The sequence below is a fragment of the Dermacentor andersoni genome, chromosome 1, assembly GCF_023375885.2.
Source record: "Dermacentor andersoni chromosome 1, qqDerAnde1_hic_scaffold, whole genome shotgun sequence".
Classification (NCBI taxonomy): domain Eukaryota; kingdom Metazoa; phylum Arthropoda; class Arachnida; order Ixodida; family Ixodidae; genus Dermacentor; species Dermacentor andersoni.
In genome coordinates this window covers 129,581,178-129,605,492 of record NC_092814.1, presented here as the reverse complement: position 1 = coordinate 129,605,492, position 24,315 = coordinate 129,581,178, and the positions used below count along the sequence as shown (strand labels likewise).

The following is a 24,315-nucleotide window of genomic DNA, read 5'->3' as shown; positions in this document are numbered from 1 at the left end:
CTGCTGTGGCCCGGACTCGCTTCCACACGCGCAACTGAAATAAGTATTGCTCACGTTCAGCAATAGTAATTTCAGTTGCGCGTGATGGTCTTGAACACATGGAGTTTATTGACGGCTCGGCGCTCCCATGTTCGGCACTTTAGCATTCAATCTGAAGCTAGGGTACTGAGACCGTGGACACGACAGCCATACACGTAAGCAAGCCGTCAGAGCCCTGTTGCACTGTTTAATGACGACTGCGCTCTGCGACCACCTTTAATTGTAGTACACTATGTTATGTGTGCGTGCCGGATCGCTTCTTATCCTTTTTTTTCATTTATTCCTGCTTGCCCCCACCACCAGTTATTTTATGCCTGCCTCTCCTTCTCTCTCATTCGAACCTTCAAGCTCGGCAACACGATATGCGTTTCCGATTGTCAGACAATTATTCACCCTCAAGGCCAATTCACAGAGTGAATACAGGGAAGAGGAAGATACGCATGATGGCATTTGTCTACGCGAGGCGATGTACCCGCGCCACCAGCGGCGTGCTTTGTACCAATGCGCCCACTGACGTGAATTCATTTTCTCGTCGCAAGTCGGGAAGTTTCTGAGTGAGCCGCAGCTCGCGCGGCCGGAGTAGAGACCGGAAGGGAAAAACAGCGTCGTGGCACGCTCCGCGCTCCATCTCGACTCTGGGAAACAAATGACCCGCGCGCAGCGAAAGATCGCCGCTTCCCTATCTGCCGAGCTTGAGAGCACGACTGTTCTTCGGGCAGCCGATGACGAAGAGAAGCGCCAGCGCCAGTACACGGACAGGCACACTTTTCTCGTGTACTTTTTTTTCCTTCCAAGGATAGGAGAGCGAGTGATAGAAGGATGTCATTTTCCCAAGGACGCAGTGCGTCTCGCCTGCGTATTGCGTGGATCTTGTGTCTTTCTTAGCCTTTTGCATTTTTCCTTATCCTTGTGGCCTTTATTTTGGCCAAAGCAGCTTAAATGTAGGCCGATATCGAGAGACTGATGTGGTCGTAACTGCGCCTTTGGCTGCTAGAGCGATAGCGGCAAACGAAAAGAGCAGCCAATGTCTACCCATGCTTAAGCGACGACGCTACGATCAATTTCACAGTATCTTGGGACGTTCTCACTGCATAAAAAAACCGTTTTTTAAATTAGTTATTATGTACTGTTACGAAGTCGCAAATTAAATAAGTTCGGTCTGTTGATTTATTGAGTCATGGGGCTTAGCATCAGCAGAACTTTTGTTGGGCTAGTTGGTACAGAGAGAGAGAGAAAATGATAAATGAAAGGTAGGGAGGTTAACCAGGACTGAGCCCGGTTGGCTACCCTACACTGGGGAAAGGGAAAGGGGGACGGAAAGGGGACATGTTACTGAAGTACTAAAGCGCCAAACAGACGACACAAGAAAAGACACGGACGAGCGCTTACTAACAACTGATGCTTTATTGGCGGAAACACACAATATATATACGCAAATCTGGCAACGCCGCTCACACGTTGTCGAAAATCACATGTTAACAGGCAAAGGGCGATAAAACCATTGGAAAGGTGACGTTCGGGACAATGACATGTGGTGTATAAGGCCAAATGATCATTAATATAATGGTTACGCGATACACAAAACCCCGCCGTAAGGGAGTACCCCATTAAAAACTAAAAGATTAAGATTTTTCACCGAGCGCAGGCGGCGCAGCAACATGCTCAGTTCTAAGGGCTTCTAAAAAGGACATTTCACTTTTATACAGAATTTTTGATGGTTCGCTGACGCATTCAAGGCCCTTCCTTTTAATGTGGAAGGCTTCCTTCAGCTCACGGGCAACGCTGTCTCGACTTCTGTCCAGAACAATGGTACCTCTTAGGCGAGGCGTGCACCCGCACTCTTTGCAATGGATGGCCATATTGGAACCAGTTCCTTTTTCCTGTGAGCGTGCGTGTTCTTTTAGCCTTTCATTTAAACACCGTCCCGTTTGTCCAATATGGCGAGTGTGGGGCTAAGAATGGCGATGTGGTGAAGGTAAGGAGGCATGGGTGACGACGGCACGACGACGGTACACCATAGCGGACGGAACGGACAAGAAAAGAAAATGTTTAGAGATTGTAACTATTGTCGCAGTAAATGCTAAAGTATTTTATTGAATAAAAAATTAAAACAAAACTTTATTGACGGAAGAAAGTAGAACCGCTGGTCTAACGCAGTTTTGGAATCTAAGTTATTCGAAGCTTGTTTGAGTTAGCGAGGTAGCAGCGACAGTGAATGACACGCACATGGCCTCGTCGCCTGTAGCTTTTGGCTGTCTATGCCACGAAGACAAAAGAGAGCTATGATGCCTGTCGAGGGTACAATGTTGATGAAATGTGCATGCACAGGGAAGTAGGACAGGTACGTACATACGTTTAAGGCTTCTATACCTATTCTGTCACAGTAGCACATACCCATTCTGGGGGATTGGCCAAGAATAGGCAGATATGCAGTTGTCCAAGTAGCCTATTCTGCACGTACCCCGTGGCACATACCGAATGGCCCATATCATGTAGCCCAATGTGTCTGCTATAGGCGAGGAAATGGCGACGAACACAAAGCTCAGGCGTATAGAGGGAACGGAAGCTTGGGTTTAAACAGATTGTCAATTAGCAGCTAGACTGATATTTATCGCGTTATAGAGTTTAGTTGAGTTATAGACGCGTTATAGAGGGTTCAAGGTAAGAATATGGTTTCACCTGCCCCCCTCGTGAAGCTATAGCGGTACTATTGTTCTGTTGCAGGTACAACATCGTCTTCTTGGTGTTGACGTACGCAGTCCCAGTTGCAACGATGGTTGTTACCTACTCGCGGATGAGCTGGGTTCTGTGGGGAAGCCGCTGCATAGGGGAGTTCACCGAACACCAGCAGCTCGCTTTACACAACAAACAAAAGGTAAGCGGCAGAAAGGACACACGGGTTTTTACGTAAGCTAATCATTCATGAAACTGTACGCACCCAGATACTGATATATCACTATATGGATATTTTGTTGTTGTTGGTAGAACTTGTTAACATGCGCTTACTTGTTTGTTTTGGAGGCATTATATTCTTTAAATCAATTTTTCCTTCTCTCTTTCACAACACGAAAAGGAAGGAAAAAAAGCTACAGATATTCCTAGCACTACCGTTTCCTATTAAGCGTCCTGGTGAGCTCAGATACTGGAGCGACCGCCCCAAAATATGTCGGCCCCAGGTTCGATCCCCGGACCAAGACTGCGAAGCTATCTTTCTGATAAACGCGTGTAAATTTCCTTTGTAGTTTCACGCTACACTCATAGACGTTGTTAGTATAGATTGTGCATGAACATTTTACAAATTTAAAGGCATTGTTTGTAGAGAATAAAATGATTTACAAGGAAGCTGCAGCAAAAATTATGATGCTGCAGTGCTTTTACCCAATTTAACTCGTTGAGAAACTATGCGATTCGAAACGACACGGGGATGTTCCAATATTGCTTACAGCGAAGCTGTACATATATATATATATATATATATATATATATATATATATATATAGCTTCATGGCCATATATAAAATGTGGGGTGCCGGCGCTCCCTGGCTCCCATTGAAGGGCCGAGAAGTATAATAAAGCGCAATAGTGTACCCACCAATCGTCGACTTTAACGTCGACCTAGCGCCCGCCGACGCCAAGTGGATTGTGTCCGTCCCGTTGGAACGATTTGAAGTTGAGTGCTGCAGGTACGTCAATGTGCCGACCCCGTGTCACCGGTCATGCATAGATTTAACCTTTGGCAAGAACGCGCCTAGCATAGCACTACAGGCGATCACCGCGTACCACAGCGACCACAAAGCTATGATCACTGTGCTAACGAATGAGACGAAATAAAGACGATAACAACCACGAAGTTACGTGTATGTTTCTTTATTCAATCCATGTAGCAATAACAATATAAATCAATATAGTAGTCAATACAGTCATCCCAATACAGCTTCGCTGGTTATCCCTCTTCCCAGAGTGGAATGGGAGAGCACTAAATTTTTTATAGCACTGTCACAAAATAAAATTCATAAATGTACAATCAAACGCCTTTATAACGAAGTGCTTGGGACCTCCAAACTTCTTTGTTATGCAGGCCACTTCGTTGTAAAGGTCGCGCACCGTACCACTCACAATGTAGCAAGAAAAGCACGCTCAACAAGAAAACAAACGTTTATTTGACATGAATTCAAGAGAGACTGGGTGAAATAAGTGCGGGTAGGTGAATATTCAGAGTTTCGAATACGAATCGAATACTACACGGTAACTATTCGTATTCGAAAAGGAACTATTCGGTATTTTAGAATATTCAACGCTAACCACATATTTCGCCGAATGTTAAAGCCGTATGTTACAGCAAAATGCTAAAGTCTGGTTACTGTTCTCCTCTTCCTAAAGAAAGTGTCACAAATTATCAGAAATGAGACAAAGGCAATTTTTTAAGCAATCCAGAAACAAGATTGGAAGTACAAGCTCAGCTTTCCGCTCCGCGTCGGAAGCCTACATAAACACCTCAGATTTTTGCTTGTAGTCTATCATTTAGTGTTTTGGCAGTCTAGCTATGTACTAGTTTTATCTGTTACTCACCCAACATGTGTTTTCGTTGCAATGTAGCACTTTTACGTGCGTAAACGATGCAGAAGTTCTTTGGCAGCTTTTTTATTTTATTTTTTCACAGCTTCTAATCTTCTTTGGCAACCATTTATTTAGCGTTTGTGGTAAGCTAGGGCTCTATAACGTAAAACTGTTCCAATCTCCGGATGCCAAACTTACGTAACCGCCGACGTAAGCATCAGGCGGCGACCCGCAGAATTGTTTGAACCGCCCAATCAAACGCTCTCCTCGTGTATAGGAGGCAACCTTTGTTTGCTTTCAAAGCGAACAGAATTGTCTACCTTGACAGATTTTTCTTATTTAATTGGCTGAAAAAAGGCGAAGAGCACGCATAACTGGAGAAGGTATCGGTGGGGTCGAGCTAGCGCAGTGAAAGCAGATAATCTGATGAGGAGTGTTAAAAAATTAAAAATTAAATTATAGGGTTTTACGTGCCAAAACGACTTTTTGATTATGAGGCACGCCGTAGTGGGGGACTCCGGAAATTTTGACCACCTGGGGTTCTTTAACGTGCACCTAAATCTAAGTACACGGGTGTTTTCGCATTTCGCCCCCATCGAAATGCGGCCGCCCTGGCCGGGATTCGATCCCGCGACCTCGTGCTCAGCAGCCTAACACCATAGCCACTGAGCAACCACGGCGGGTGATGAGGAGTGTGGTGCCAGCATCTCGGATTGGCCCGCTTCACCTTGCTTAGGTTGCGGTGGCTGACCGAAAATTGTGGTGGTGTGCAACGGAAAGCTAAAAATTCCGCTAAAACAAATCCTCAGGGAAGAACAGTTGGCGCATCGAACATGTCGCTCGGCAGAACGTGTCAAAAGAGCTTGACAACGTTATAGTGCCATGGGAAAAGTTTTATACGTAAATAAATCCATTCTACCAGGCAGCTGTGAGTAGCCGGTGACAGAGCGATCGGTAGGCAGGGGCCCCATAACGTAAAACTATTCCATTATATTTTTATTCCAATCTCTTGACGTCAAAGTTGCGTAACGACCGACGCAAGCATCGGGCGGTCACTCGCAGGGTTGTCTGAATAGACCAATAAAACGCTCTCCTCGTTCATAGGAGGCCACTTTTGCTTGCTTGAAAAACCAATAACATTGCCTACACTGAGCGGTTTGTCTTATCTAATTGGCTGACAAGAGGCGAGGAGCACGCTCAAGTGGAGAGGGATTCGATGGGGCCGAGCCACTGCATTGAAAATCGATAACCGGGTGAAAAGGGTGCTGCCGGCGTCTGCAGTTGGTCCGCTTTCCCGTGCTTTGCTTGCGGTGGCTGGTCGAAAATCGCGGCGGCATGCAACGGAAGGTTAAGAATGCCGCTAAAACGGATCCTCAGCAAAGAAGAGTTGGCAGTACGAGGTCATAAACGTGCCGAAAGTGCTCGAAAACGTTACACGGCCACGCTAAAAGGTTTACTATACGCAAATAAGCCCATGCTGTGCGGCAAGTGCGAGTAGCCAGATCCTGAGCGATCGGCGGCAGCCATCTTTTATTCCTTTCGGATCGAGGAAGTCTGCGGCTATTCAGAAGAAAATTCAGTTTTGTTCGGCCTATTAATTTATCTTGGCAGCAGCGGCAGCGGCCAGATTGCAGCACGCTAACAGGACGCATTCTTCGCACACGCAGGTGTGTGTTTTTTTTTTCATTCTTGGTATTTCTTTTCACTGTTGCCCCTGCTGCTGCTGCCACAGTGTGCTATCTTTGCTTTTCACTGAACTGCTTTGACTATGTCTAAGGAGCTGATTGCTCTTTTTGAAGAACTTAAGCGGGAACTGAGGGCGGAACTGAAGGAGTTCCGGGACGGCTTTGATCGTGATTTCCGAAAAGAAATGCGAGTAATTAAAGCTAGCCTGGCAAGTATCTATAAGGCGCATGAGGAGGTGATTGCCGAAAATCGGCTCTTGAAAGAGACTAACACCAGGCTTGAAACACACTGCAGTGACCTGTCTCAACAGGCCAAAGAGCAGGAAAACAGGCTTGTTCAGCTTGAGCAATACTCCCGTCTTGCAAACATTGAGATTAAAGGAGTGCCTTTCCGTAAGGGAGAAGATCTTACGGAAGTAATCACTAAAATTGGCGAAGTCATTCAAGAACCCTGTAAATCCTGTCGATATCGAAGTCGTTCATCGAGTTCCTACAGCTAAGAATCCCACTACAAATAATATTGTCGTGCAGTTCGCCAGTCGCAAGAAACGAGACCTGTTCCTTGAAAAGGCCCGCCCTATTAGACTTACAAGCAGTGCCCTTGGTTTTGATTCACAAGCTCCGGTCTTCATCAATGAGCATTTGTGTGCATCTTTGAAACGCCTGTTAGGCCAAGCAGCTGCTCGTAAGCGCGAAGTAAACTGGAAGTATGTGTGGGTGCGCAATGGAAAGATCTTGCCCGGCACTCTGATAATGCACCTTGCATTAAGATTCTACGAAGCGAGGATCTTGCCAGAATGTCGGCGCATGCTTAAGATAATGTACCTTGAGGGCTGTTTTTTACCATTCTTATCATTATGTGACGTGAACCTAACTGCGGCCGCTCTGGTCTGTTCTTGTTTGCGCAACCGAGAGTGTGTACTTGTATTTTGGTAAGCCATATACACCCCCAGTTACGAAGCCATCACGTTAATCCATGTCAGTTTTACATGTGAAGCACTTGCGTGTTCCCTTGCCCTTTGTCTACAAATTATTACTTCTCTGCCACTCCCAGTGCTGTGTCTGTTCTTTTCGTCATGGCTGCTGTAAATTATTACGATCGGGTTATGCCATGCGACATCAGCAACAGTGCGAACGCCAACAATTCCTTTTCCGCGGTGCATTTTAATATTCGTTCAATGAAAAATAAGCACGATCAGATTGAAAGTTTTGTAGGTAACCTTGCATTGACGTTTGATTGTTTGTTATTCACCGAAACGTGGTGCGAGCATGAAGCAGACCTACTCACATTAACATCGTACGCCACCTTTTTCCTAAATAGGCCTTCCCGCAGAGGAGGAGTAGCTATTTATGTTAGGTCTTCTTTGAAGTGTAGCATCATTCCACAATTTACCGTTATAACCAATGACTATGAAGCTCTCGTGCTACAACACAACACTTACATTCTTTCTGTAATTTACAGGCCCCCTGGTGGAAACCGTAACACCTTTTTGAAATTTTTGAATGCTCTTCTTAATTACTGTTCACAAAATAATTACACCCTATTGCTCGGCGGCGACTTTAATATTAATATAAACGAAGTGAACGCTGATTCAGTAGAATTTCTTACGGCCATTGAATCCAATGGGTTCACCAACACCATCACATCTCCAACGAGAATCATGGTCTCTTCGTCAAGCATTATTGACTTGTTTATTGTTAGTATAGATATCATGGTAAAATCTTCGGGTACACTGTCTTGTGATCTAAGCGATCATTGTCCTATTTTTATAACAATAGAAAAGCATCAACCTGCACCTGTTCGAAGCAGACCGGTAACCTTTCGGGCAATTACTGATAACAAACTACAATCATTCAGGCGACTAATAAGTGAGACACCATGGACACAATGTCTCAACTATCGTTCAGTGGATGAGGCTTATAATGCGTTCATTGATAAATTTAAAGTGCTTTATGACTTAAGTTTTCCATTAAAAACGAGACAATCATCCAAAAAAATTAAGAAACCATGGGTTTCACCTAGCCTTTTCAATATGATTTAAAAAAAAGATCTCCTGTACCACAGTTTTTTGGTAACCAGAAATCCTAATGATTACGTTGTGTTTAAGCAGTTTAGGAATAAATTAAATAATGACTTGCGCAAAGCCAAGCGCGACTATTACTCGGTAATTTTCGCTGGAAGTAAGAATAATTCAAAGCTAATTTGGCGTACAATAAATGAGGCAATTAACCATAGAAATGTATCGAATGACATTGACGAATTGATTATCGATGGGTCACCAAAATCAGGCATACTATTAGCCGATTGCTTTAACAATTTCTTCACCGAGCAAGCAACAGCTAAATATAACGCAGATGCGTGTTCTGTAATTTCAAATAAAACAACCAGCTCAATATTTCTTAGCCCAACAGATCCATCAGAGGTATTTACCGTTCTCATGTCCTTAAAAAATAATTCCAGCTCTGATGTAGAAGGCCTCACAATTAAACCAGTAAAGTTTGTTGCTGACTTTCTTGCACTACCTCTGTGTCATATTATTAACCTTTCACTAGAATCATGTGTTTTCCCTGCAAGAATGAAACTGGCCAAGGTTACAGTCATTTTCAAGTCAGGCTCGAAAAACGTCATGAGTAATTATCGCCCCATCTCTATTGTACCTCTTTTTTCGAAAGTGCTAGAAAAAATTCTGCTCGAACGTTTGCAGAACTTCTTTGATGCTAATCAGTTAATATCACACTCTCAATTCGGCTTCCGTAAAGGTTTTTCTACAGAATCAGCTTTATTAGTCCAAAAGGAAATTATTTTACAGAATACTGAAAACAAACTCTTATCACTAGGAATCTTTGTGAATTTCAGTAAGGCCTTCGATTGTCTCGACCATAATATTCTCTTAGATAAGTTAAACAAGTACGGCGTTAGGCGAAGGGCACTTCAAATTTTTAGTTCATATCTTAAAAACTGTGAACAAATAGTGAACATAGATGGTTTTTGTTCATCCAAACGTTATCTGCAATGTGGCGTTCCTCAGGGCAGCATATTAGGACCTTTTCTTTTCAATTTCTATGTAAACGACGTGATAACAATTTCGACAGAAGCTGATTTTGTAATTTATGCCGACGACGCTTCCCTATTTATCTCTGGTCTTTCGGCTACAGAAATAATTTCAAAAGCAAACAATGCCCTAAACAGCCTTTTAAATTGGTCTAAATTAAACAATCGCAAAATAAACACAACTAAGTCAAAAGCTGTTATTTTCCGCGAAATAAATCGTCACATAGGGACTAACTTAACCATTAACCTAGGCAATTATATTATTGAGGTCGTTAGCCACCATAAAACACTAGGTGTTGTATTTGATGAGCACCTTCGACGGACTGAGCACATTAATTACGTATCCCTAAGTTTATCTAAAGCTGTTGGAGCACTTTCCCGGTGTCGTGGAATTCTTCCAGTGCACATTAAAAAACAGATATATGTTTCATTATTTCAATCACACATTGCATATTGTCATCTTGTTTGGGGCACGGCATCACCGACTAACATGAATAGAATTGTGAGCCTGCAAAAGAAAGCGATCCGTGTCATTGCCGACGAAAAGTACTGCGCACACTCCAAACCGCTTTTTATTCGGTTAAAAATTCTGCCCATCAGTGTTATGCTACCACACATTATTGTTTCTTTATTCACCACTAAAACCACGTTTCGTACTAACTTCCTTATCAGAATATCAGCGCTCAAGGAACGTGTACCAACAGCCAACACTCGACAATTAGAAAAGTGGTGTCTTCCCAAAACTCGAACGAATTACGGTCAACAAATGTTAAAGTCTATAATACCTTACACCCTGAACAATAATACAACCTTAATTGATGGCCCCGCAATAAATAAACGTGCTTTAATTGAATAATTTTTAAACAGTATAGCTTAATCGGCAACAGATTTATATCATACAGTTTACATTCGGCGTTGTGCGCTCTTTTGTGTGGATTAGTGTGGAATGATTTTGCAGGCATTGTCTAATTTCACTTTTCCTTTCCTCGCTCTCCGCTTTTGACAGTTCATTCTTCATAAAATATTTAACTTTATACATGTTTGCACTTGAATGCTGTGTGTATATATGCCATGTACGCGTGTATATGCAAATGTATATGTAGGTGTACATATATGTATATATAGGGGCGTATGCGCGCCACTTCTACGGGTGTTTGCTTGTGTACGTGTGAATATAACATGTCAGTGTACAATATTGCTTTGTTATTGGTGTATGTATACGTAAATATTCTTTTTTCTCGTTCTTCACAGCTTGGTGCGAACAGTTTCTTACTTTCTTTTTTTATTATTAGTTTTTCGTTTGTCGGGAGTTGCTGTGTGTGTGTGTGTTTTTTTTTTTCCCTCTTCTAGTATGGGTGTACGACATACACTGCTGCTTTGCCGCTGTTGCCACTGCCTGTAGGGCCTCAGGCCTCGTCAAGCTGCTCAATGAGCAGCTTTTTGTCTGGGGTCCATTTTTCCTTGAGGAAAATAAAACTGAATCTGATTCTGATTCTGATCTTTAACGTGTACACGTCACTATGACACGATGAGTTCTTGCGGTTTTGTGACGTCGCGTGACAGGCAGGTGAAGTGGGTGCAGCCCGAAAACTTTTGACCAATAGCCGAGGGCTAATGGCCAAAAGGCGTCGAATCAGAAATAACTATTTTTCTTTTGTTCAGTCAAATAATGCATAATCAGTGTGTCAGGTCATATGAGATGGGGAGCTATCGCGGTTTTCGTGACGTCGCGTGACAGACCCGTGAAGTGCGGGTGGTCCAAAAAAGTTTTTGACCAATCGCGGAGGGCTGATTGCAGAATTGGAATAGAAAAGCTTGGAATAGCTTTACATTATAACGCCCCAGGTGTCTTCTATTCCTTTTGGAACGGGGAAGCCCCCAGCTATTCGGATAAAAGTTCAGTTTTGTTCGGCATCTTGGGGCGCTATAACGTAAAACTATTCCAAACTTTTCTATTCCAATTCTCCTATCAGCCCTCCACGATTGGTCAAAAACTTTTTTCGACCACCCCCACTTCACCTGTCTGTCACGCGACGTCACGAAAACCGCGATACCTCCCCATCTGATATGATGTGTACACACTGATTATGCATGATTTGACAGAAAAAAGAAAAACAGTTATTTCTGATTTGACCCCTTTTCGCCATTAGCCCTCGGCTATTGGTAAAAAGTTTTCGGGCTGCACCCACTTCACCTGCCTGTCACGCGATGTCACAAAACCGCAAGAACTCACCGCGTCAAAGTGACGTGTACGCGATAAAGATGCATTAATATGCCGAATAAAACTGAATTTTCTTCGGAATAGCCGCAGGCTGCCCCGTTCCGAAAGGAATAGAAGATGGCTGCCGCCGATCGCTCAGACGCTGGCTACTCGCACCTGCCGGAGAGCATGGGTGTATTTGCGTATAATAAAACTTCTTGCGTGGCCGTGTAACGTTTTCGAGCACTTTCGGCACGTTTACCCCCTCATTCTGCCAACTCTTCTTTGCTGAGGGTCCGTTTTAGTGTCATTCTTGAGCTTCCGTTGCATGCAGCCGCGATTTTCGACCAGCCACCGCAAGCTAAGTAAGGGAAAGCCGACCAATCGTAGACGCCGGCACCACCCTCTTCATCCGGTTATCGACTTTCAGTGCAGTGGCTCGGCCCCATCGAATCCCTCTCCACTTGAGCGTTCTCTTCGCCTCTTGTCAGCCAATTAGATACGACCAGCCGCTCAGTGTAGGCAATGTTATTCGTTTTTCAAGCAAACAAGTGACCTCCTATGAACGAGGAGAGCGTTTGATAGGTCTGCTCAGACAACCCTGCGGGTGACCGCCCTGTGCTTGCGTTGATGGTTACGCAAATTTGACGTCAGGAGATTGGAATAGAAACATATTGGAATAGTTTTACGTTATAGGGCCCTTGATGCATCCTTAATGTGTACACGTCACTTTGACGGGGTTAATTTTCCGTGGTTTGTGACGTCGAGTGGCATAAAAACGAAGTCGGTGCAGCCAGAAAACTTTTGACGAATAGCGGTGGGTAATGGCGAAAATGCGTGGAATCAAAAATACTTATTTTTTATTTGTTCGGTCTAATCATGCATACTCAGCGTGAACACGTTCGCGCCGGTTTCGTGACATCGCGTGACAGAAAGGCGAAATGGGGGTAGCCCGAAAAATGTTCGACAAATTGTGGAGGGCTGATTGCAGAAATGGAATAAAAAAAGTTTGGAATGGCATTACATTATAGCACCTCTAGTCGGACATCAGCCATTCTTTCTTGAAAGGCTTGTTGACAATGAGAATGTAAAGTTGCTGAGAGGCTATCCGTGCAGCGTGTTTAGTGACCGTTAGTTGCCCCTGATCAATCAATTGCCCCTGATATTTATCTGTCTTTCTTGCACAATAAGCACAGGCGTGGTAATTAAGTATACCGAAATAAATATACCTGCGGTAAATACATGCGTCTGCGTTTGACTATTCGATATTCAATTCCCTATTCAATATTTACTATTCATATTCGATTCATATTTGAAAATGCCGATATTGGTTCACCTCTAGAAATAACCGGCTAATTCTTTGTGCACACTTCACCTGACGTAATGGGCGGCTGCAGCGGACCTTACTGCGCCGAGATGCGCGGCATGCGACCCGGTGGAACGCGGGAACGATGCCAGGTAAAACTGCACATCGTCAAATCCCGCTATCGCCTTCCTGGCCGTCAAAATTCTTGGTTCGTTTAGAATATATTCATCACTGTCACGTTCGTTGACATTCGCGTCTTTTCTTCCCTAGATGGCTTTGAAGACGTCGCTCGTCAGCGTCGATATACCATCACGTAGTCAACAACTGCGACGAATTTTTAGCCTTCGCAACAGGCTGCTGTGTTGCGACAAGCAGCATAGGAGTTGAGCGATTTCGACAGGCTCTTCAAATGAGTTATAGCGCTGTTGCTAGCGCTAGGGCAGATTGAGCTCAGTGGCGTTTGCGGAGAGCAGTGATGACACAGGTACGTGGTGTTCGTTGTAAAGCAATAAACAAGCTTGAGGGGCCGCCTAAATTCCTTCGTTGTACAGGCAAATTCGTTGTAGTGGTCTACTTTGTAGAAGCGTTCACAATACGCAATATTAACATATTTATCGCAAGTTGTTCCTGGAAATGTTCTTAGAGAATATCAGTTCAAAAGAGGGATGCATTTTCTGGGACATCTCTCCTTACTTGATATTCTGGAAGAACACTGCCAGGAACAACTTACGATAATTACTGATAAGCTCTACAGGATAAATTTAACTGAACCGAAAAAAAGAGAACTTTTACAATTAGGGAGGTAAACCTACTAGATAAATGCCAGCACAAAGGTATTAGAGCTGCAGATCCACCCAAGAAAACTAATATGACCCCTACTGAACATAGCTCCACGGATAGTGCTACGAGCGAGCATCCAGAGCGCTGCAGCAATATAGTCGACATATGGCACAGTTTAAGTCTAGATCAAGTTGCTCTCCTGAAACTTGGTCTAACGTTTTGTCCCACGAACAACGCAGTAAATGAGTACGAACGCCACAGACATAACAGAGTTTTCAAGGCGCATGCGCATCAAGGGATTCTTTTTCGATAGGCCAGACGTAGGAAAACAGGATAGAAGCTCTATTAGACCACCTAGCACGTGGAACCCGGAAGCCGAACAGTGCCCAGACCTTGATTTATGCATAAATTTATTCTCAAAGGAAATTCTAGAATCAACGCGGCATTGCCGCAAACGCAATAATTTGTCCCCCGCTCAGCGCAAAATTCTTAAAGCACTCACGGAAAGAAATGATACTGTCATAAAACCAGCAGACAAAGGCGGTAGTATCGTAATATGGCCTATAGAAAAGCACAAAAATGAGGCCTCCAAACAATTGAGCAGCCACACCTATTACAGAAAACTGGACTATAACATAACTTCAGACTACAGCAATCTTGTGCAAAGCAGAATAGCGGAGCTCCTGTCCAGGGAGCGAATCACCGAACCTGAATATCGCTTCGCGGTGCCCAAGAACAATGAAGCAGGCCGCATAATACATATTATTGATACATTTATGCATAATCTTCAATATGGCAAATAGCGCTAGCGACAATGCCACTGATTATTCGTATTAGCAAAATAATAACAGTCGCATCGTAAACTACTTGCGAACATAATCTTTGAAAGCAATATGTTTGCATTTAGCTGATCTGCTTCACTTATGGCCACGAGCGTCGTGTTTCAAGAGGTCAGCCTATTCCTCGCATGCCAACTGGTCCGAGCAGATGTGATGTATAGCGCTATAGTGGACACGCTCCTTCCGTAGAGTTCTGTCAGGTCCATTGGCGTATTCAGTCCAAGTGATGTATCTCTAACGACGATAATTTAAAAAAAATAAAGTTGTAGCTGCGGTGTCGTCTCTAGCGCATGAATGGTGTTCGCCGACCACCCTCTGCTGGATGCCAACCAACGGCACAACGTACAGGGCCCCACAATGTGCGCAGCCCGGATGACAAAACCCCGCCTTGGGCCGACGATTCACGCAACCGCGTCGTCCGCACAGCTAGGCGAACGCCTGCGTTCACGGGAATTCGACGCTCATTGGAAGATACGGAACCATGCCAATCACGTCTTGCGCTTATAGTATATAAAAGATAGCATTAGGGAAACCGCGCAGCTCGGTAACAGTTGCTGGGTAAAGGCACCCTGAAACCGAAGTAAGCGTGTCCGCATGCACCATATACTCGGGAACGGGCATCAAATCATTCGATGAAACAAGACGGCTCAAGCTTTTTTTTTTCTTCTATATCTTTCCACCGTAGTGCAAGTAGGCAAAAGATTGCCATTTTTGCCCGTGAGTCGCTGTGATTAAGTAACATTACGGTCATAGATATAGGGGGGCCTGTCTGGTATATAGGTGCGGCTGTCATCACCTTAATTTGGCTGCTTGTATTATGAAAAAGAACGCAAAGAACAATAACCGAGAACCACATTTTCACGTAACATTTAATAGACAATCAATTAACAGTGGGTTGTGATCACATAGAAACATTAAATCGCAGGTGACAACATAGCACAGACTGAAACGAAAGGTAAAAAATAACGCATCGTACCACCAACCGTGTAACAAGGGCATAATATGTAAATATAGTCGTAAATAGACAATGAACTGTCAGCAGCACGTATGTGCGCTACTATATGAAGCACACGAATGTCAATCTATCATAGTGAACTAATACTGCCAATACACAGCATAACAGACTACGGACGAAAAAGGGACTAATTTAGCTTCCATGCATCTGCAAATGACTTACGTTAGCAAATACGCAATAAGACGTTGGTAATGGTACGCCTGCAGCGCGACCATCGCCGCTGCTGCGGTAATTACATCCCCCTCGAGAATATTTAGGAAATGTTTGCTGAAGAGTACATGGCTGCAAGATTGCCTAGTTATGCAGTACTGGGTAATAAATAAAACATCCGTTATGTAGCATTGTAACATGTTTGTAAAAGCTGCCTTGTTGGTTTACATACAATAGCGAATATATTGATACTGCGAAAACTAGTTACAGCAATGTGCAAAGATGCGGACAGTTTTGTGGGTTCCACAAGAATTCATACCAGACAAACTGAAGGAATTCGAACTACGTCGTAATAAGCGTTCATAACATCACTCTGTGGAGAAAATCGGGAAATGAGCGTGGTCATGAGAGATGGGATTCCACAGACAGTGGTTCGCGCCATACCATTTCAGAGGGCTTCTGAAGTATACTTCCCATGCATAAATGTATCAACAAGCAGCTGTGTAAAGTTATAGCAGGTTTATTCTATTTCTCACCATTGACGTACTCTCCTTGTTTGTGTCGATAAGTCTATATAGTTTCATAATGATGTGGTTTTATGATATCTGTAGAAAAATGTAATTTTCTATGTGGTCAAGCCTGCGCAATCAGTTTTCTTCACGTTAAATTTAATTATGGGGTTTTACGTACCAAAACACGATCTAGTTATGAGGCACACAGTAGTGGGAGATTCCATTATAATTTATACCAGCTGGGGTTCTTTAACGCGCACCTAAATGTAAGTACACGGGTGTTTTCGCCCCCATCGAAATGCGGCCGTAATGGCCGCGATTCGATCCCGCGACCTCGTGCTCAGCAGCACAACACCACAGCCACTGAGAAACCACGACGGGTTTTTTTTTTTTCACGTTTGCTACTGTATTATAACCGCCGTGTAACGTATTCCTTGCGTCTGGGAATTCAGTGCCGTCAATCATTTTGTTTTTGCTTGCGTGCATGCCAGTCACCCGACGACCGCAATATAGCATGCGTACGGTTATGGAGGTTCGCTAGACGCAGTCAGCGGCTCTGTGGAGATCTTTTATCAGCGAAATCTGGTTAGCGGCATAGACTAATGGGGCAGTCGGGGCGTTGTAGTGCGAAAACATAACAGAATACAATGAAAACAAAGGAACAAACAAGACTTTACTAAGGAAGCATTTTTCACCTTTTTTCTTGATGCGCGCACGACGCCATTCGCACTTGCAATGAATCAAAGAAATCAAATTGTTTTTCCTTTCAAAAGGGCTCACAGACAAGCTTAGTTGGCTGGGGCCTTTTGTAAAGAACGCATGCGCGCGCAGGAAGTCTAGAAGGAATTCTTGTTTCCATACGTGCTGTTGTAGTGAGCTGAAAGCCTTGAGTCTTTGAAGTTAAATACCATCTCTGCAACTGCTCTTTTCTACCCAGGAATGCGTCCATATCCGTACTGTTTTCATTAGTTGCCATACTTTCATTGTACTGTACCTATTTATTCGTAAATACTGAATCCATACAGGATCGTAACGGGCCGAGAATGCGCGGAATATAAATTTTCATCGATACATGAATCACGCAGTTCAACACAAATAAATATTCTAAAATGAACTTATTTGCTTTTTAGACAATAAGAGGGAATGTTGCATTACAACATCATTAGAAGGATTATTACAATCTATAATAGTTAAAGGAAAGGAAGGAGTAGAGAGAGAAAGCAAGGACAGGAAAGGCAGGAAGGTCAACCAGAAGAGCACCCGGTTTGCTACCCTACACTGGGGGTGGAAAGAGGGAAAAGGGGAGAGAGTAAGCACTGAGTGCGTGTGGGTGGGACACTATGCATAGGGACACTATAAACAGGGACATTATACGGTCTCTTAAGCCGGTGCGCTTCAAGTATCGTACTAGTGCACGAATCGCTTTTCGTGCCAGTGACGGGTGTGGCCACGGTCCGAGTACCTTTGACTCGGTCAACTCGGCATCCGCGGCTCTTCGTTGTTGTACCGCCTCGGCTTCGCGCTCCATCACGTCGACTACGGCACGCCGACGACGAGCTCTTTCTCGAGCTAGTTCCCGGCGGCGTTCATCAAACGCCGCCTGTTATTGGGCCGAACGCACGGCGCGTGACCCGCTCCCGCTGCTGTTACTTCAACGCGGCCTGCTGTTCGGCAGGACGAACCAACCGCGACCTCCCCATCTGAATGCAGTGCCTGAACTGGCGGGATACGGTGGGCGCGAGGCGAGCGAACACGCGATCACACCGTTTTCCTCCTCCGGAGGGAGGGGATGCCTGTGATTGGCTGGCGCCTTGTGCTGCGTCTACTTTTTCAGGCATATAAAGCCCCGCTTTAGAGGTCACGTATTATGAGCCGACAGTGGCTGCATCGGCTAGCGTGGTGGTCTCGCAACTCGGATGCCGGTGCTTCGAATCCGCCGCCCGACAGGCAATTCTTATTTTCGCGCAGCTTGGGTTTTTTCCTAGAGCAACACCAACACCGACGCCCACACGAGCGAGGCAAAACAAGCTTCGCTTGAAAAATAATTAGGGAAGTGAACTGCATTATACTGCGAATGCTGTGCTGCTTAAAGCATTGCATATGGCAACAGCTTCTTTAGAGCCCTTTGAAAGATCGGCGAGGGGCGACGTAGCTGAAGTTATACCAGTGTTTGCGCATGTGTCAAAACTGTGAACGAGGGAAGCAATATTTTCTTGATCAAAGGTCCTTTCGTGCTAATGCTTCGATTCCAGAGCGGTCGGCTCCGTCAGCCGGCAGACGAGTCACAGCGCATGCGTGAGAACAGGCTTCACTTGAAGCAAGGCGGCGATAGGATCTGCGCGGAAAAGATAAGAGCCTTCATCAGCATCCTACCTGTCGAGCTCACTGATGCGATATTTATTAGTAAGCCGGAAAAATAAGAACCATCATTTCTGCTTAGCATGCTACTTTGTGTGTAGAGACCATTTCTTTCAGGAACCTCCGGCCCTGACAAAGACAAGTCCTATTGGCATCAGAGACACATCCCTTGTTCGATAATTGTTCACCGGTTTGTTGCTTGTGGGATTAGTAATTGTGTAAGCAACTCATTCCCATAGAAACCGTGCTTCTTTTCAGCTCGCTGTAGACGCTGTTGTTGAAGCCCGAAATTCTCGGACTTGAATGGCTGAAGCACAGACTGTAACTTCAATGATCTGTACTACCTTCAAGTTCAGTATGCACTTTGTAAGACCGCTTTTAATCGTGTTTATTGCATCTTCGATTACTGACTGGTCCATCTCGATGCTACGCAACTTCACTGTCTCCCTTGTGGATGGGTGTCGCTTTTCTGAAGGCCTATACTCTTTCCGTATTTTCATGATGGACACTGCCTCGTGCAGCGCTTGTGACTGTTACCGAGACCATATACTCATCTATTGCCATTCTCTTGGTAATGAGAGACAAATATTGCGTGCCGCTTTCAGAACAGAGCGTTCACAGATAAAAAAAGTATTTTGGAAAAAACAAAGAAAACAGGATAAACGAAAAAGAGGAAAAATACCATGAACTCGACCGTCATCTGCGCACTGGGCCACAAGAGCACTGTTTCTCTTTTTAAAGTTGTGTGAACTCTGCGAGTGCCTTTGATTTGCGTGGTGCACGCTGTTGTGTGTGCACGCGCATCACTTGTTATTCTTCAAACTTTCCTTTTTATTCTTTTCTACCCTCTCCCTGTGTAGGAAAGCAAACCAGGAGCAACCTGTTCAACCTGCCTACCATTCTTTTTCTACTTCTCTCTCTCTCTCTCTGCTCTGATATGCGGACACTTGAGCGTAAATGGAGGAGTGAACGAGTGGACATACGAAATTACGGAAGAGCGCACGTCACGTGAACCTGCATATAACCGTTTGTCCTGTCTTAGCTAGGTGCTTCTATGTGCCGTTATAAGGGCTGAACCTACACGTGTAACGTTGCGTGCGTGCGCAGGTGGTGAAGATGTTGATGACTGTGGTCATCTTGTTTACGGTCTCATGGCTGCCGTACCACGCCTACTTCATCTACTTGTTCCACCACCCGAGTGCCGCCTACGCGGACTGCATCCAGCACGTCTACCTAGCCATGTACTGGCTTGCCATGGCGCATACCACATACAACCCCATCGTGTACTATTGCATGAACCAGAGGTCAGTACTGCATGAAAGGAGATAGAGCCTCTCCCCAGTTCAAGTGTCTGAGTCGCAAGCTATTAATGCTGACGTTCCGTAGCTGCTTGGAAAAAGATAGTCGCAGTGGTAGGGGTGCGATCATATCTTCGCGGGTGCTAAAGCTCGCAATGGCGCGGACATGAGAATAAAACACTTTCCACTGCTGCATAAATATACAATCATCAGGGCAGGCTAAAAAATATGATTTCATGTAGTTGCCTGCTGAGCGTCTAAAATTTAGCTCGGTACTATTGTTTCTATAACAGTGTGAAAAAAAAACTGCCACATTGCGAAGTTACAGATCTTTCGTGTTAGGTTCCCTTGCAACTCTTCTAAGAAGAAACAATATCGTGACAAAATTGATCACGTGCAAGTGTATTCATTCTGCATGCAGCAAGTGGCTTTTAACCATCTCTACAGGGTGTCCCAGCTAACTTAAGCCAGAGTTTTAAAATATGCAAATTCCACTTAGCTGGACAAAACAAAGGTAATGTTGTTTGCCCTCGCTTGGAAACACGCAAACTACCTTTTTTATTGGGCCTAATTAGATAATTAGTCTTAATTAAACAATCACCTTCTTAAATATTATAATTAGATGAAAAGTCTCCATGAGAAAAATGTACGGCGGCATGAAAAACGCCCGATACAGCTTTCTGTTTCTCAATAAGTGCTACATAAATGTTTTCCCGAGTGTGAAAGAAGCCCGCGAATATAGGCAATTGTGTCCCGAGCGGCCAGTCGCGCGGCAATTTCGCATATATTCGGAGCTTCTTTCACGCTCGGAAAAACACTTTTATGCAGCACGTATTGAGCAACAGAAAGCTGTATCGGGAGATTTTCATGTTGCTGTACAATTTTCTCATTGGCCGTTTTCATCTAATCCTAATAATTGAGAAGTTGATTAATTACCTAAGACTAATCTTGTAATTAAGCGGAATGGAAAGCTACTCTGAGTTTCTCCAAGCGACGGCAAATAACACTATCTTGTTTCTGTCCAGTCCCGTGGCATTTGCATGCTTTGAAAGTTTGGCTCAAGTGAAACACACTGCATGATCTTTGGAAGGGAAAGGATTAATGTGAGCTTGAATGTGTAGACGGCTTGACATTATTATTCAACCAATACGGGTGGCTTGTGCGAGTCATGATGAAAATTAAGAAGTAATGAACTCTAGCGAACCTACGGACCAGGAACAACATACCTAGACGCAAATACGGGCTCCCAACATCGTAGGGTTGCATTTTCTACCTTTGACACCCTTCGCTGGGTATATCCCAAATCTGATTTCCGAGTTTGCCTCAGCGTACACATAACACTGGAATCCAAACATTTTTCCAGAATCGCCTGCCGGCTTCCGTTAATTAAAAAAGTAAATAACGTGTTTCGAAACGTTAGGTGTAATAAATTGATTAAGCCTGATGTTTACACCTGACAATTGTTTTTGATTCACTTTACGGTTATGAACACACGAGCATTTAGAGCCCCTTGCTGCGCAGAGAGCGGGAGTAATACGCCCTCAGGCCCCAACAACGGCCGCTATATATCTAAGCATCATGATTCGCAGGTTCAAGCGGTACTTCAGGCGCTTCCTGTGCTTCTGCGTGCGTTCGCTGGAGCCGGGAGACGAGCGCCAGCACAGCCTCGCCCACAGCCGGTGCAGCGTCGCCAGCAGGACTCGAAGCCTCCGGCGGGGTCCTATGACGAAATCAGGAGACGTGACCACCGTGAACCACCTTCGCATCTGTCGCAGCGTGCCATTATCGATCCCGACAACGGAGTACACGGGTGTCCACATGTAAATGAAAGCAGCGACTTGAGACGCTGAAAAACAAGCTCGAGTCCGGCAGGATACAGAACCGAGAATCCGATACTTCTAAGCTGTCCTGTTATAGCTGTCGTGCTCTGCGTGCACATTGGCCATCAAAGTCTCAACTATATGGCTGCAGCTAAACTATGTACTTACGTTTTTTTTTTTTTCAGTGCGAGACTTATCCAACAGAGACACTGCTTCACAGAAGAGAGAATAAAGCGCCAACAGAATCAAGGGCTATCAACTTCATTGAAACGTTCCGCACGCAGTACCAGTCTTTCATGCACTTTTTGTAGTATAGTTACGCATAAATTATACGGAAATGAAACAAAATCTAGAAGATATGATACGAATGGTATGCAGAAGGCACATGGAACTGTGTGACTTCATTAGGAAATGTTTCAACACGGAGTGTGGGCGAAGAAATATTTTGATAAAAATACTTTATTTGCTCTATGCAACACATCGCACAGTACTCCCACAGCGAATAATACTGTGGGATTCATGGACCCGTGCTCAAAAACGCTTTGTACGATAGCGTTCCAAAGTACGAAATAAGTAGGAAACCAAAGTAGGAAATATAATATGGTGAAGGGGGTGGAGGGCCCATAACAAATGGTTCTTGGGAGCAAACATACTTGTGAATTTGACCTCTGACTACTATCAAATAGTTCATTATAGAATAACCACTTCTGGCTCGTGTGGAGAACTGGGGCATGGGGTCCACTCGAAATCTTATGATCCCTCACAGAATGATTGTGACCGGCACAACGAAGCGCTGCGGGCTACCGTTGGCGTCAGCTCTCTGGCGACGTGGTTTGGTGCTAGAACGTAGCGTTTGGACACACATAGGAAGCACAGCTACATGCACCCCTGCTTCAGGATAACATACATTCAGTTTCAATTTCGCCGCTTGTGTAGAAGTAGCCTTCTGGTTAATTAGGCGTCATCTTGAAGGTTTTGATTTTCGTTGACAGTGCATTGTTTTATATTATGGCAAAAATAAAAAAGAAAGACGCCTACTGCTCCAAACCTCACAAAGGGATTTGGTGCAGAAGTAGCTTTGTTTGTTTGGTAATTTCTCATACAGTATCGAAAATTTCAAGTTTGGTAACCTTATTTATTTTGCGGCATAACAGGCGCTGAAGCCCACGTGGTCCACTGGCCGCCACACCTAGTATCAGCAGACAGGCAAGCCGTACATTCTGAAAAGTCATAAGCCCACGACTGCAGCACGTCGACACCTTCCTGTATTCAGCCCGACGGGCCAGATACGAAACACGAAAGTGGCTTGTGTACATTACTGAGCAGAAGCCGAATGCTTAAGAGGAAGCTTTAGCTCGGGTGCTCCTATCTAAATACATATAAAAGGAGAATTCGTTTTTCTCGGCAACCACTGCACCAAATTTGACGAGGTTTGTTGCATTCAAAACAAAAACTTAAACTTTAGTGACTTATGATCTCCAATTTTTCATTTAGATCGTTAATTCTTTATTAGAAGTTTGCAAAAATCGAAAATGTTCAGTAAACGAAACTCTCAAGTTTACGACTCTCTATCTGAGCAAGCGAAAATGATATTATAATTCTGTGAATTGCATCTGATAGTACATCTGAAGCGGTCAAAATTGATATGTTACAGATTAATCTAAAAAAAATTGAGTGTTATGTAAATACAGCTTTTGCAGAACCCTTGTACACAATATAACAAATTCAAATAATATATAAATTGACATATCGAATTTCCCCGCTTTGAATGATCTAATGGATGCCGTTTACAGAACCGGGATATATGTTTTTCATGCAGAGCTATTAATTTATAAACTTCGTGCGTCTATTTTTTTCAGACATTCGATTATTTTAAATAAACTTCAGGGCCTAAATCGAAATTTCGCTTCCAACAGTCACTAGAACTTAACATTCTCTCTCAGATACAACAAGTTTCATTAAAATCGGTCCAGGGGTTATTTCAGGAAATTGTTTTTGCGAATACAGAACATGCGGCCGATCTCTCTCACTTCCTGCGTTGGTAAAGTGATGGAGCACGCTTGCCTGAGTAGAGTTAACGGCTACCTGGAGTCAAACGACCTGTACCACAGCAACACGATTGGCTTCAGAAGAGGGCTCTCTACACAAGACGCCATGATACAACTAAAGGAGCAAGTCATAGATACCACGGGGCGGGGCTTGAGGGCAATACTTGGACTTGATCTAAAGAAGGCCTTCGACAGGGTCAAGCACACGGCCATACTCGACAGAATCGTGCAACTCGGCCTAGGCGAACGAACGTATAATTTTATCCGAAATTTCCTTACGGGAAGAACAGCCAGAATCAGACTGGACGAGGAGGAGAGTATCCAGGTGGACATGGGCAGCGCTGGCACGCCGCAAGGGTCCGTCGTGTCACCGATGCTCTTCAACCTCGTCATGATCGGACTATCGGAAAAATTGGACCGAATAGAAGGCATTAATCACACCGTTTATGCAGACGACATTACGATTTGGACCACGAAAGACGCAAGTGAGGGCGATATGGAGAACAGGCTTCAAGGGGCGGTGGAGGCAATCGAAAATCATCTAGAGGGCACCGGACTTGAATGCTCGCCGGAAAAATCGGAATTGCTGCTCTACCGCCCCAGGAGGTTCGGCAAACCGCCCAGAGACGTAGCGGAACTACACAAAAGGGGAATCA

At 44.4% G+C, this 24,315-nt stretch overlaps 1 protein-coding gene across 1 annotated transcript in view; it reads left to right on the top strand.

Annotated features, from left to right (window-relative positions):
* The window catches only part of LOC126544161 (tachykinin-like peptides receptor 86C), a 51,261-nt gene extending 29,405 nt beyond the window's left edge, over positions 1-21,856 (top strand). The window contains exons 4-6 of the mRNA XM_050191402.3: positions 2,764-2,914; positions 19,601-19,797; positions 21,381-21,856. Of these exons, the coding sequence (XP_050047359.1) occupies positions 2,764-2,914; positions 19,601-19,797; positions 21,381-21,615 (583 nt within the window). The 3' untranslated portion in view covers positions 21,616-21,856. The remainder of the gene's footprint in view (positions 1-2,763; positions 2,915-19,600; positions 19,798-21,380) is intronic.
* Positions 21,857-24,315: the final 2,459 nt, after the last annotated feature.